Source organism: Trichechus manatus, unplaced genomic scaffold (assembly GCF_000243295.1).
Source record: "Trichechus manatus latirostris isolate Lorelei unplaced genomic scaffold, TriManLat1.0 scaffold00182, whole genome shotgun sequence".
Lineage (NCBI taxonomy): Eukaryota > Metazoa > Chordata > Mammalia > Sirenia > Trichechidae > Trichechus > Trichechus manatus.
In genome coordinates this window covers 1,743,115-1,757,310 of record NW_004444118.1, presented here as the reverse complement: position 1 = coordinate 1,757,310, position 14,196 = coordinate 1,743,115, and the positions used below count along the sequence as shown (strand labels likewise).

The following is a 14,196-nucleotide window of genomic DNA, read 5'->3' as shown; positions in this document are numbered from 1 at the left end:
TTCTTCTATTCTTACATCTGAAGTGATAAGGCTTTACTGCTATCTTAAAAGAACTCAAACAAGGCTTTTAAAACTTTTAAAATCACAAATCTACTCCAAACATCTGTTTAAAAACTTTGCTAAAAGAAGTTTGCAAAATATAAACTTTCAATAAGGAACTGGTTAATTAACTTATGGCACACATACAATAGAATTCTATATAGCCATAAAAAATAATGGGATAACCATTAGCATACAAATATGAAAACATCACCAAGATAGTTACGTGAAATAAAGCAAGGTAGTAGATCAATAGGTATAGAATTCTATCACGTGTGCCAAAAGGGGGAAAACAGAACATAAACTTGACTGTATTTCTCTAAGTTATCTCTAGAGGGATGATCAATAAACTAGCAACATTGCTTCCCTGTGAGAAGGGAAACTAGGTGGCTGGGAAACGGGTTTGGAAGGGGGATTTTTCATGGCATGTTCTTTTGTAATTTTAAATTTTTTACCCTGTGAAGGTATTGTCTAAGTTTTAAAGAGTAGATTTCTATTTTTAAAAAAAAAGTATTTTTAAAAGTTTGTTCTGACATATGTTTGAACTTACGAGTGGAAGCAAAACAACTCTGCATTTGTAATCAGAAGACTCAAGCCAAGATCTGCTACTTATTAGCTGTGTGACGGCCAAGTCATCTAACCTTAGCCTGTTCTCGTATCTGCAAAATGGGAAGACAATCTGATAACACCAACTACCCAAAAGGTTGTGGTGAGAAACCATAAGAAGTTATCAACTTAGACTAGACAGATATTAAGAAATAACCTAGATATTAAGAAGTAACCTAGCATCTATTGCTGAAGATTTTTTGGTCACTAGAAAGTACCTCATTTTTTCACATACTTGTAACTAGCTTTGGCAAGCAGCTGATGGATCCGTCGTTTCACCTCTTCAGCAGTTTCCGTATTAGTAATTTCCTCAGAAATCTCCTCTTCTTCCTGGGGAAGCTTTAGAAGCTGCTGCAGGGTACATGTCAACTCTGGCAGCATGGCTTCCCACTCCTCCTCTGGGTCTAGCACTGCGGCTGAATGGGAGAGTCTCGTTTAGAGTCCCTTTCCTTGGCGTGTACTGACTGTAGGGAGGAGGCTGTCAGGGGTGAGGGCTCCTTGGCAGTAACTAATTACTCACAAGCAACTGCAGCTTGCCTCTGGGCCCTCATCTCTTGTAATTTCTGGGTCTCCTTCTGCAGTGGTCCAGCAAGGTCAGTATCACTAAGCTACCAAGGTAAAATGAATACCAGGGTCACTAAGTCACATAACCGTATTTTTCACAAATAACACACCCATGTAAATAACACGCACACATGCACGCACATGACACGTGTAATATTGTGAAAGGGGGTTGTGCAGTTGGTAAAAAAAAAAATATATTGCACGTCTTATTTGCATGAAAATATGGTAATTTCATCCCCGTTTCTATTGCTTTCCTTCTCTTTTGGATAGATCAACTCTACTTACCTTGCAGGAGAAGGGATTATTGGCTAGAAAACTGGCCAGCAGCTGGATGGCATTTTTACACACTAGCACCGATTTGTCTGCCAGACGTCCCACTGCTAAAGCCACCACTGTCTGGAAACGGGTCAGGGGGAGAGCCTATGTGTAGCAGGAAGACAAGGATCAGTTCACATCCCACATAATCCATTCTGCTCAAGGTGATTTGAAGTCTACTCTTAATTAAGCTACCCATTCATTCTAAAGAAACTTTCCTATGAGATTTAAAACAGTTAAGGAGTATTCTTTGTAGTGGGTAAGATAGATTATTGTCCTTAAATGGAGCCAGGAATCCTTGTCCTTGGTAGAGGAAGACCTTTGTTACTGATAGTAAAGATTCGAATGCTGAACTATTCTTTGAACAGATATTTATCTTCAAATATTGGTTTCTTCTTTCTTTGGTTTGTGTGGGTACCATCTACCTTTACGCTGTAGAAGGTTGCTCACCTTCTGCTGGACGATTCGGGTGAAGAGCTGCAAAACACGGCTCCGCACAAAAGAGTTGACATCATGGCCATGGGCTTGCAAGGTGTCCAAGAACTGGTCTCTGGTGTCTCGGGCTGTTTCCTCCAGCTGATCACTATTGAGAACCTGCAGTACCATCTCTGCCATGGCCGCAAGCACAGCATTGCGCATCATGTAATTCTAAGAGAGAGAAAGTAAAGCTGGCACCAGGCTCTCCACTCTAACACTAACTCTCCTTTCCCTAATCTCTCATGCTTTTCCAGGTACAAAGAGGGGAAGGCTTTTAGTCAAGTTAATCTTGCTTATACTTAGCTATGACTTTTCTGGTCAATTGCCTAGGTATTCACCTCTGGGGTTATAGGGAAAAGTGGAATTGCAGAGAGTCCTGGTTTGCTCAGAGGAGAATGTAGGGACAAAACAAACAAAAGCTAAAAACAATTTTCCCTGCAAGGCTCACCCAGGTAACCATGGTGGCAGCTGAATATGAAATCACATCCATCTACCAATACACATTTAAAAAGCATTAATTATTATCTTTCATCTGAGGTCTCAAAGTCTTTGATCTTTAATAATAAACATCGCCTTTCCCTCCCAATCCCCTTCCCACATCATACTAACAGAGAATGAGATACAGAAAAGCAAAATTTAGCCCTAGGGGGCCAAACAAGTCCATTACAGAATATGGTGGTAAACAGAGTAAGGGGTTTTTGCCAGGCCAAGAGCCAGACAACAGGGTCTTGAACAAGAAGTTAAAATAAATCAATGAACGAGTAGACTGTTGTCATGAATTATGTCTCCCTCAAAATGTGTGTATCAATTTGGCTGGGACATGATTCCCAGTATTGTGTGGTTGTCCTCCATTTTGTGATTGTAATTTTACATTAAAGAGGATTAGGGTGGGATTATAACACCCTGAGGTCACATCCTTGATCCAATGTAAAGGGACTTTCCCTGGGGTGTGGCCTGCACCCCCTTTTATCTTATAAGAGATAAAAGGAAAGGGAAGCAAGCAGAGATTGGGGAACCTCATACCACCAAGAAAGCAGTACTGGAAGCAGAACATGTCCTTTGGATCTGAGGTTCCTGTGCTGAGAAGCTCCTAGACCAAGGGAGGATTGATGACATGGATCTTCCTCCACAGCCGACAAAGAAAGCCTTCCCTTGGAGCTGACACCTTGAATTTGGACTTGTAGCCTACTAGACTGTGAGAGAATAAATTTCTCTTTGTTAAAGCCATCCACTTGTGGTGTTTCTGTTATAGCAGCACTAGATGACTAAGACAACTGTCTTTGTCCTTGATGTTCATCTAGGAGTGCCCAGCATCAGCCTGGGAAGGAGCCAGGTTAGCATCCAAGAATAACAGAGAATGCAGAGATGATACGAGCTGATTTGAGAAAGCTCATTGTTTGGAGAAAGCAAGGTGAATCAGATGGTAGCAAGAGGCCTCTTCCTGAGGGAATGGATGGAACTCAGAATCAAAGCTGTCACTGTCACTATACTTATAGCAGAGAAGGAACTGTCATATTCCCCTACAGACTTGGATAAAACCAATGTGATCATGAAATAGAAGTAATAAAGGCTCCTTATTTAATAAACTTGATCTGCTTCTCTACAGGAAGGAACTGCCACATTGATAAGCTTAGACATGTTGATTTCATGTGGAAAGCTATCTTCTTTGTCTGTTAAGAAACAGCCTAACAGATACATGAAGAAATGCTCACGATCATTAGCCATTAGAGAAATGCAGATCAAAACTACAATAAGATACCGTCTCACCCCAACAAGGCTAGCATTTATCCCAAAAAACACAAAATAATAAATGTTGGAGAGGTTGTGGAGAGACTGGAAGACTTATACGCTGATGGTGGGAAAGTAAAACGGTACAACCACTTTGGAAATTGATTTGGCACTTCCTTAAAAAACTGGAAACAGAAGCACCATATGATCCAGCAATCCCACTTCTTGGAATATATCCTAGAGAAATAAGAGCTGTCACACAAATAGATACATGCGCACCCATGTTCACTGCAGCACTGTTCACAATAGCAATAAGATGGAAACAACCTAGATGCCTATCAACAGATGAATGGATAAACAAATTACGGTATATTCACACAATGGAATACTACGCAATGATAAAGAACAATGATGAATCTGCAAAACATCTCATAACATGGATGAATCTGGAAAGCATTATGCTGAGTGAAATTAGTCAACCGCAAATGGACTAATATTGTGTGAGACCACTACTATAAGAACTCAAGGAAAGGTTTAAACATATGGGGAGGGAGGGAGAGGGGAATTCACTAACTAGATAGCAGACAAGAATTATCTTAGGTGAAGGGAAGGACAATACACAATACAGGGAAAAGTCAGCAAAACTGGACTAAACCAAAAGCTAAGAGGTTTCCTGAACACAATCACTTTGAGGGACAGTATAGCAGGGGCAGGGGTCTGGGGAGCATCATTTCGGGGGATATCTAGGTCAATTAGCATAATAAGGTTTATTAAGAAACTGTTCTGCGTCCCACTTTGGTGAGTGGCGTCTGGGGTCTTAAAAGCTAGCAAGTGGCCATCTAAGATGCATCAATTGGTCCCAACCCACCTGGAGTAAAGATGAATGAAGAACACTAAAGACACAAGGAAAATATTAGCCCAAGAGACAAAAAGCACCACATAAACTGGAGACTCCATCAGCCTGAGACCAGAAGAACTAGAAGGTGCCTGGCTACCACCAGTGACTGCCCTGACAGGGAAAACAACAGAGTCCCTGATGAGGTGCAATAGAAAAGTGGGGTGCAGAACTCAAATTCTAGTAAAAAGACCAGACTTAATGTTCTGACTGAGACTAGAGGAACCCCAGAAGACATGGCCCCCGGACTCTCTGTTAACCCAGAACTAAAACCATTCCCGAAGCCAACTCTTCAAAGAACAGACTGGACTATAAGAAATAAAATGATACTCATGAAGAGTGTGCTTCTTATTTCAAGAAGATACACAAGACTAAATGGGCAGCTCCTGTCCAGAGGCGAGACGAGAAGGCAGAAAGGGACAGGAGCTGGCTGAATGGACACAGGAAATCCAGGGAGGAAAGGAGGAATGTGCTGTCACGTTATAGGGATAGCAACTAGGGTCACATAACAATGTGTGTATGAGAAACAAACTTGAGCTGTAAACTTTCACCTAAAGCACAATAAAATAAACAAACAAACAAACAAAAAAGAAACAGCCTGTCAACAATGGACTTTAAACTTACCAGAAAAGCCTCAGAGGTCCCCAGGGGATCACCTACCTCTCCATCCAGGTGATCTAGCAAAACACACATGTTGGACATCAGGATAGCTGGGACACGTTCTGCTAGTTCTGTCAGGAAAGCTGCAAAGCCCTTTGCCCCTGAAGGGTCCCGACTCAGCTCCTGGGGACACTTCTGTCCAATCTCCCTACACAGGGAAGAAAACACAGCCATAGCAAGATAACTCAGTTACTCAGTTCCCAGTAAGGGGAAGTAAGACTGGTGTCTAATATCTGAAGAGATCTAACGTTATACAGAGACTATCTTTGCAATCTTTATCTTCTCCCCAAGGATATAAGAATTAGAAACTCTAAGTGAGAAGAATCACCTAACAATCTCTCCCACTATGCTCTTCATTCCATAATCCGTTGCCCAAAGACTCACAGCTGTCACCAGTACAGATGCCAGGTGTTCAAAGTGCTGCAGCATCTGGATAATCTTCACAGCGGCACCTGTGGAAGTACTGACCATAAGAAATTACAGGCAACATGAGAAGGGTGGTGCAGAGCAAAGGGATAACTTACTGAGCATATGGTTGTAGCGTGTCAGGGCCACACCCAGCAGATGTGTTATGGCTTCCCGGGTGGGGCGGTTCTTCTGGTGACTAATGGTAGGGTTCTCCAGGAGGCGGTAGCAGCAACCAGTAACCAAACTGCAGGAAGAGAGCGAGATGATGGCATCAGCTGTCTAGACTGAATCCTATCAGGGTCCTGCCTCATTCATATTTTATCCCTATTGCCCTAACAGGGTCTTCTAGTTTTTTTCATTCTATCTACCATCTTCTATACCAAGTTGTTTTGTTGAGCTGACCCCAGATAGGTACTCCTTCCAGGATTACCAACTTTCAACTAGTTATGATGGTCACACAGTACCTAAATACATAATAAAAGATAGGACAAAGTCACCAGTTACTTCTCACTGCTAAATATAATGGTCCATCCAGTCCTCATTTAAACTTTCAGCTGCATTTAGACACAGTTGGTCACTCCTTTCTCCTTGAAATATACGCTTAAATGGCTTCCAGGATGTCAGATTCCCTTCTCAGTTTCTTTGGCTGGCTCCTCCATCCCATGAATGCTGGAGTGCCCTAGGGTATAGTCCTCGGATTTCTGCTCTGTTCTAGCTACACGTACTAATTTCGTGATCTCGTTCTGTTTCATGGCTTTAAATATCATTTATATAAATACCACTGTATTCCCAAATGTGTAATCTCTAGCCCAGACCACTCTCCTGACCTCCAGATTTGTACATGCAACAGCCAAAATTGCCATCTCTACTTAGGTGTCTAATAAGCACCTCAAACTTTGTATTTCCAAAACAGAACTTCTGATCTTTCCCCACAGCCTCCCCTATATCTCGGTTACTAGCAACTCCATTCTTCCAGATGCTCAGGCCAAAACTCTGGAAGAGTCATCCTCACAGATCCCACTCTCAGTCCCTCTCAGTTATCCACTTTCCCTCATACCTCACATCCAACCGGCCAGTAAATCCCCTAAGCTGTACCTAAGAAAACAAGGATGGAATCCAACCACTTTTCCCCATCTCCACTGCTACTCCTTGGTGTAAGCCACCATCTTTTGCCTGAGTTACTTCAATAGCCTCCTAACTGGCCACCAGCTTCTCCCCTTTCCCACCACAGTCTGTTTCAACACATCAGCTGCGATGACCTCACTAAAGGGCAAGTCAGAACACCTCACTGCTCTGCTCAGAACCCTCCAGCCGCCTCATCTCTAAGAAAATGCCAAAGTCATCATGGAGGCCTACAGGCTTGGCAGTTTGGCTTCCCACTATTCCCCTGAGCTCATAGCCCATCTCTCTTGCCCTTGTTCAGCTGCTGTTTCTCTAGCTTCACTGCCATTACTTGTACACACTGGACACTCTCCCTCCTCAGGGGTCTTTGCACTCATTTGTTACTTTTCCTGGAATGTTCTTCCTCCAAACATTCTCATAGCTCTCATTCATCTCTTCTCAGTCTTTGCTCAAATGTCACTGTCTCAAAGAAGTCTTTTGCTAGAACAGCTGATTTAAAACTGTAATCCTCCATCTTCCCACCCCCCTACTTTATTTTTCTCCAGAGTAATAAACCATAAAATATACTATATATTTTACCTATTTTAAAAATCGCGTTCCTTCCTATTGTATAAACTCCAAGAGGGCAGAAACTACTATTTCCAGTGCCTATAATGATGCCTGCCATGAACCTAGGAGATTCTCAGTAAATATGTTTTATTAATGGATAAACAGGCATTAGAGATGATAAATTCACAGCAGTTTCTCAAATTCCATTAACTACTTTCTAACAACTCCATGATATGGCTGTACATGTATGTGTTACAGATAGAGCTGAGGCATGAAATGAAGTATTTAAAGGGCCTATCTAGCAACAGAACCCTCACTCTTCACAGCTCAGTATTATCTGTAGCCATTTTAATTACTCACCTGACAAATTCCTCTTCAATTATTGAGTGGTTCCAAAGGTGACGAATGTCCAGCTGCAGCAGCTGTGTTAAAAGCTGAAGAACTGGTTGCCTCTCTTCTTCCCAGTCAAAGCCATGGGCTGCCTTGGCCCGGGCTTTCTTACCCTGGAAAGGATCATGTACACATTTATGAAAACAATAAGGAAACACAGAGGGTAAAGATCCACTGGTCTTTGAGTGCCCAAACTATCCAGGATCAAGACAAGATAGAAGGTAATACAGAAGAGGCACTACAAGTTCCAAAATACAGAAGAGCTGCTTATCAGGGAAGGATATGCTGTGATGGTTTTGAGTATTTCCTCATAAACCTGAAATGAGGACACAGGATTCTCAGATCCTTGGATTCCCTTCTATCTCATCAATTCCCTTACCCTACCACATCCCAAATCAAGTTAGCCAGGAATTCCAAATTACCTTCCCACCAAGGTCCAGGTCCGTGAGGTTTGTCTGGCTGGTCATGGTCTCGAAGGCTTCCAAAAGGCGGATCAGAGCATAGCAGTTCATTTTGAGGGCATTTAGGTGGGCGCTTCTATCTGACACACTCAAAGCTGCATCATCCAAGATAGCTGGAAGTTCTTGGGAATGGCGGGATACCACTGTGAGGGGCAGAATCTGGGAGTCAGTTTCACTCACTTTCCCCATATACTCCAACCTTAAAACATTCAGCATTTGCAGCCATCAGATTACCAAAGATCTGTGTCTCATCTCTCAGTGGTCACAATACAAGCTAAGTCCTTTAGGACCTCTGACCCAGGTACCCTGAACATACCCTGTCCCTACTCTCTCACTCCAGCTACCACGGTTTCTTTCTGGCAACTGGATAATCACCCCTGTTACAGTGGTAGTTCAAAAGTAGGACAAACTTCCTGTTGGTCTGCCCTTACAGCGAAAGCACACAACTCTGTATCATCCACCAAGATTACAGACCTTAATAGAAGGTCAAAGGTCCCGGGACTTAGCCAAACCAACTGAATCACAACAGCCTTGATATCATCATGTGGCTAATAAAATATAGGAAATAGTAAACAAATAAGAACAACAACCAAAACCCACCTTCCATCCCCTACCCCGGACCCATAAACACCTTTTATCAGGAATTCCAGAGTATCTTCCTTGAGGCCAGGATCTATACTTCGAAAGTGACTACGAGGGAAAGAAAGTGCAGGAGTAAGACAGGAACCTGCAGAGTCCATTCTAACAGATCTAACCCGAGCAATCTAATATTTAAAAACACATGTGAAATTGCTTAACTGAATAAATATGGTGACAAGTTGGGATAAATGGTCATCAATAGAGATATCAGCACCAAGAACCATTCATCAGTGAACCTACAATTTGGAATTTCAGCACTAACATGCAAAATTAAGACAAAGAACCATGGGTTCCTTTTAAAATACCAGCTGGATACTTTACTTACTGTATAATGCTGTAGACAGTATCAAAGTGCTCCAGCATGGCCAGAGGCCCCTGGGCTCGGAAGGCAGCCTGAAATGCTATAAAGATGAAAGAAACTGATCAATACAGAGGGAAGAGCCCTTTTTGGTAAATTTTATCCATGACAGAAAATCAGGTTAATTGGTTTTATTGGTAGAATCACAAAGACAGCCAGTTTATTTCAATGTCACCTATTATAAACACAATGATACCTTATATTTGTGTCCTGTCTTACAATTAACAAAGTCTCACTTGAACTTTATCATGTCTCTGAGCTAGATAAAGCAGACATTGTTATGCCTACTTCATGGGAAAAGAAATTAAGTCTCAGAGTGGTTATGTGTATGTGACTTATAGTAGTTAGTAGTAAATCTAAAACCAGGATCTTTTTTTTTTTAATTTTTTATTTTATATTTACAAAAAAGTTGGAGATATAGTACTGACTTCTTACACCTTTCACCTAGATAATGTTAACAGCTTACATATAACCATAGTATAATGATCTATTCTAAACCAAAAAATTAACATTAATTAAATACTATTAACTAATTCAGTGGCAGAATTCTCACCTTCCATGTGGGAGACCCTGGTTCAATTCCCAGTCAATGCACATCATGCACAGCCACCACCTGTCAGTGGATGCTTGCATGTTGCTATGATACTGTCTTAGTTATTGTCTTAGTCATCTAGTGCTGCTATAACAGAAATACAAGTGGATGGCTTCAACAAAGAGAAATTTATTTTCTCACAGTCTAGTAGGCTAGAAGTCCAAATTCAGGGCGTCAGCTCTAGGGGAAGGCTCTCTCTCTGTCCTTCTCATTAATCTTCCCCTGGTCAAGGAGCTTCTTAGGCGCAGGGACCCCAGGTCCAAAGGACGCGCTCTGCTCCTGGTGCTGCTTTCTTGGTGGTATGAGGTTGCCAACTGTTTGTTTTCTTCTTTTCCTTTTATCTCTTGATAGATAAAAGGTGGTACAGTCCACACCCCAGGGAAACTCCCTTTCCATTGGATCAGGGATGTGACCTGGGTAAGGGTGCTGTTACAATCCCACCCTAATCCTCTTTAACGTAAAATTACAATCACAAAATGGAGGACAATCACACAATACTGGGAATCATGGCCTAGCCAAATTGATACACACATTTTTTGGGGGGACATAATTCAATCCATGATAGTTATCTAGTGCTGCTATAACAGAAATACCACAAGTGGATGGTTTTAACAAAGAGAAATTTATTCTCTCGCAGTTTAGGAGGCTGGAAGTCCAAATCCAGGGTGCCAGCTCCAGGGGAAGGATTTCTCTCTCTCTGTCGGCTCCAGATGAAGGTCCTTGCATCAATCTTCCCGTGCAGGGAACCCAAGTCCAAGGGATGCACTCCACTCTGGGCTCTTCTGTCTTGGTGGTAGGAGGTCCTTCTCCTCTCTGCTCGCTTCTCTTTTATATTTCAAGAGATTGACTCAAGATGCAACCTAATCCTGTAGATTGTGTGTGCCCTGCCTCATTAACATAACTGCCTCTAATCTGTCTCACTAACATAATAGAAGTAGGATTTACAACACCTAGAATAAATACATCAGATCACAAAATGGAGGGCAACTATACAATACTGGGAATCATAGCCTAGCCAAGTTGACACATTTTTGGGGGGATACAATTCAATACATAACAGATGTTAAACAAGTTTCAGCTGAGCTTCCAGACTAAAACAGATTAGGAAGAAAGGCTTGGTGATCTACTTCTGAAAATCAGCTAATGAAAGTCCTATGGATCACACCGGTCCAATCTGCAACCAATCATGGGGATGGCGCAGGACTGGGCAGCGTTTTCTTCTGTTGCGCGCAAGGTCACCATGAGTTGGGGGCCAACTCGAGGGCAGCTAACAACAGCAGCAACAAATCTACAGACATTATTTGAATTTTTCCAAGTGTCCTACTTATGTCCTTTTTCTGCTCCAGGATCCAATCCAGAATCCCACAATGCGTTTAATTGTCCTGTCTCCTCCAATCTGGGCCAGTTCCCCAGTCTTTGCCTTTCATGATCTTGACACTTTTGAAGAGTACTGGCCAGTTATTTTGTCGAATATCCCTCAATTTGGACTTGTCTAATGTTTTCTCATGATTAGATTGAGGGTATGCCATTTTGGCAAGATTACCACAGAATGGGGGTTGGGTTCTTCTCAGTCTGTCAGTGTCCTATTATTAGTGATGGGAACTTTGATCACTTAGTTAAGGTTGTGTTTTCCAGGATTCTCCACTGTAAAGTTAGTATTTTACAATTAATAAGTTTTAATTAATTAATAAGTATTTTGTGAGGAGATGCTTTGAAACTATGCAAATATCCCATTTCTCATAACATTTTTGCCCACTAATTTTAGCATCCATCAATGGTTCTTGCCTCCCACAATTTTTACTGTGGTGTTTACCAAATGGTGATTTTCTATTTCCATCACTCGTTCTACAGTTAGTAACGGGAATGCTCCTATAAGGATGAACTGTCCCTTTCCCTGTATTTATTCATTTATTTGCATCAGATTATTGCTTTTGTGTGTTTTAATCTATTACTGTTATTATTTATTTTGTTGCTCAAATTGTTCCAGATTCGACCGTTGGGAACTCCTTCAATCTGGCCTGTGTCCTTCTGACATGCTCCCTTTACTTTTTGAGTCCTTCCTTACCTTCTGACAACACAAGGTGTTCCAGGCTCATCTTATACTTTCCCTGACCCAGCCCTAGAATCAGCCATTCTCAACAGATTCCTGGTTTCTTTTATGGGAGAATAATACTTAGAAACCAAACTCTAGGCACTAGTTAGGCTCACTGCTATTGGGTTATCATTGCTTTCAGGCCGTCTCAGTAGATAGAAGTAGGATAAACAGACACACACCCCTATATATCTATTTCTATCTCTCTGTATATACATTAAAAACATGAGTTCATGCTGATACCTCCAATTCTGATCCAAACCCCAGGATTCATTATGACACCCCCCCACCAATTTCTTATTTGTAACTCCTTTCTCAGATAGCGAAAAACCTAGCTCTCATTATCTGCAACATATTTAGATATTATTTGCTTAATCCTAGTATACACATGGAAACCCTGGTGGCATAATGGTTAAGAGCTACACCTGCTAACCAAAAGGTTGGCAGTTCGAATTCACCAGGTGCTCCTTGGAAACTCTGTGGGGTAGTTCTCCTCTGTCCTATATGGTCTCTATGAATTGGAATCAATTCTACGGCAACGAGTTTGGAGTATACACACAAAGCAGTTTCAAAATTGCTAACCCACAGCCCTAAGAAAAACAAATTTACTAACTAGCTTACAATATATGTGTAAAGTTCTTTTGTATACAGTATATAGTCAAACCAGTTTTTCAAAGTTACTTAGATTAGTTCTTTTCTTCTTTAGTCCCTTTAGAATGGTTCTATCATATTGTAATACAGGTAGGTTCATTTGTTACTATCTACATTTTGAAAAAATGCGAAAATGGTAGGATCTTTTGACCTCTAAACTCAGTGCTCTTTTCACTATAAGACTGTACTGCTTTTATATACAAACTTTAAGATAAAAGAGTTTAATTAAGTCTTACAAGCTACAAGAGTTCCAAAGCAGTGTAGGGGCTAGATAATTTTTGAACCAAGTTGTACATCTATCCCTCTCTGTGGCTGTGGAGGGAAAGAATTCCCAAATTCTTTTCTGCAAGCCCAAACTCGTTTGCCTAGAAAGTAAAGGCAGACTCTTGTATGTACTCCTATATTACTGTCTCATTACAGAGCTATGTTGTCCAACTACAACCTGGTCCACTGTGGTTTTTAACAAGCTTTTTTCCTCCATTTCCTACTGACTCTCTAGCATTCTACTCATAGCAACTATTCTAGATGTTCTCCTTGTTCTTTATATTTTTATTTTCTTAATTTTGCCTCTTTTTCATTAAGATGATAGCTTTCTACTTTACCAAAAAGAATGAGACCCTCACATAATCCTGCCTCCCCACCAGCAAATCATTCTGCCAACATCTTCCCATTCTTTGCTTCAGCCTCAAGAGAAAAAGTTTTCTCTTCTAAAGCTAACCTGTCCCACTACCACCAAGACTTCTCTCTTACCTAACGTCTTTCGTTTTATCCTCTCCAGGGACTGTTCTTATCTAGCCAACATGATCAGGACTTCCTTCTTTTTTAAAACAAATAAACAAATCAACACAACCCCTAATGCCTTTCATTTGACCTTGCTATCATACCCTTTTTAAATTTTGTCTAATCTCTCAATTTATTCAAATCTAGTTTCTGAGATTTACCAGTCTAAAAACTATTCTCTCAAAGATTACTAATTACCTATTTTTATTATATCCAATGAGTCTCTCCATCCAGTCCACATCATTCTTTACTTCCCTAAAGCACTACCCACTAGTCATACTGCTTTAGGTTTACATTCTGGCTTAAGACCCTAGGTGGTACAAGCAGTTAAGGCACTTGGCTGCTAACCCAAAGGTTGGAGGTTTCTGTCTACCCAGAGGTGCCTCAGAATAAAGGCCTGGCAATCTGCTTCTGAAAAAGCAGCCACTGAAAACCCTAGAAGCACAGTTCTAATCTGACACACATGGGGATGCCATGAGTCAGAATCGACTCAACAGCAACTGGTTTACTGGCTGTAGGCCAAGTTACTTAGCTTACTAAGCCTCAGTTTCCTCTTCTGTAAATTGGGAGTAATAACAGAACCTCAGAACAGAAATATTTTTGTAAAGGAATATGGAAAAGAGAAAGAACAAGTGTTATTAAAATTTGGTAAATTTTTTTTTCAGTCTACAATCATAGGTTTTCCGTTGTTGAGTTGACATCACATATTCAACTTTTCTGTTCTGCTTTTTAAAATTTATTATTACAATAATCATTTCCGCAACCTTATTATAAAGCCTTTATACAATTTTTTTTTACTCTTTTTTTTTGTTTAAATTGTACTTCAGGTGAAGGTTTACAGAACAAATAGTTTCTCATTAAACAGCAGTA

General features: G+C 41.0%; 1 protein-coding gene and 1 non-coding gene across 2 annotated transcripts in view; both read right to left on the bottom strand.

Moving 5' to 3' along the window:
* NCAPD2 (non-SMC condensin I complex subunit D2) overlaps positions 1 to 14,196 on the bottom strand; it is a 40,486-nt gene that overhangs the window by 14,441 nt on the left and 11,849 nt on the right. The window contains exons 3-14 of the mRNA XM_004387264.2: positions 9,179 to 9,254; positions 8,846 to 8,904; positions 8,176 to 8,357; positions 7,724 to 7,866; positions 5,809 to 5,936; positions 5,613 to 5,736; positions 5,285 to 5,432; positions 1,975 to 2,172; positions 1,495 to 1,629; positions 1,166 to 1,253; positions 881 to 1,061; positions 649 to 698 (exon numbers count right to left, since the gene is read on the bottom strand). Coding sequence (XP_004387321.1) covers positions 649 to 698; positions 881 to 1,061; positions 1,166 to 1,253; positions 1,495 to 1,629; positions 1,975 to 2,172; positions 5,285 to 5,432; positions 5,613 to 5,736; positions 5,809 to 5,936; positions 7,724 to 7,866; positions 8,176 to 8,357; positions 8,846 to 8,904; positions 9,179 to 9,254 — 1,512 coding nt within the window. The remainder of the gene's footprint in view (positions 1 to 648; positions 699 to 880; positions 1,062 to 1,165; positions 1,254 to 1,494; positions 1,630 to 1,974; positions 2,173 to 5,284; positions 5,433 to 5,612; positions 5,737 to 5,808; positions 5,937 to 7,723; positions 7,867 to 8,175; positions 8,358 to 8,845; positions 8,905 to 9,178; positions 9,255 to 14,196) is intronic.
* Positions 8,435 to 8,763, bottom strand: LOC111822615 (small nucleolar RNA U85). Its single transcript, XR_002825756.1, has one exon. It is a non-coding gene; the product is annotated as a small nucleolar RNA U85 (small nucleolar RNA).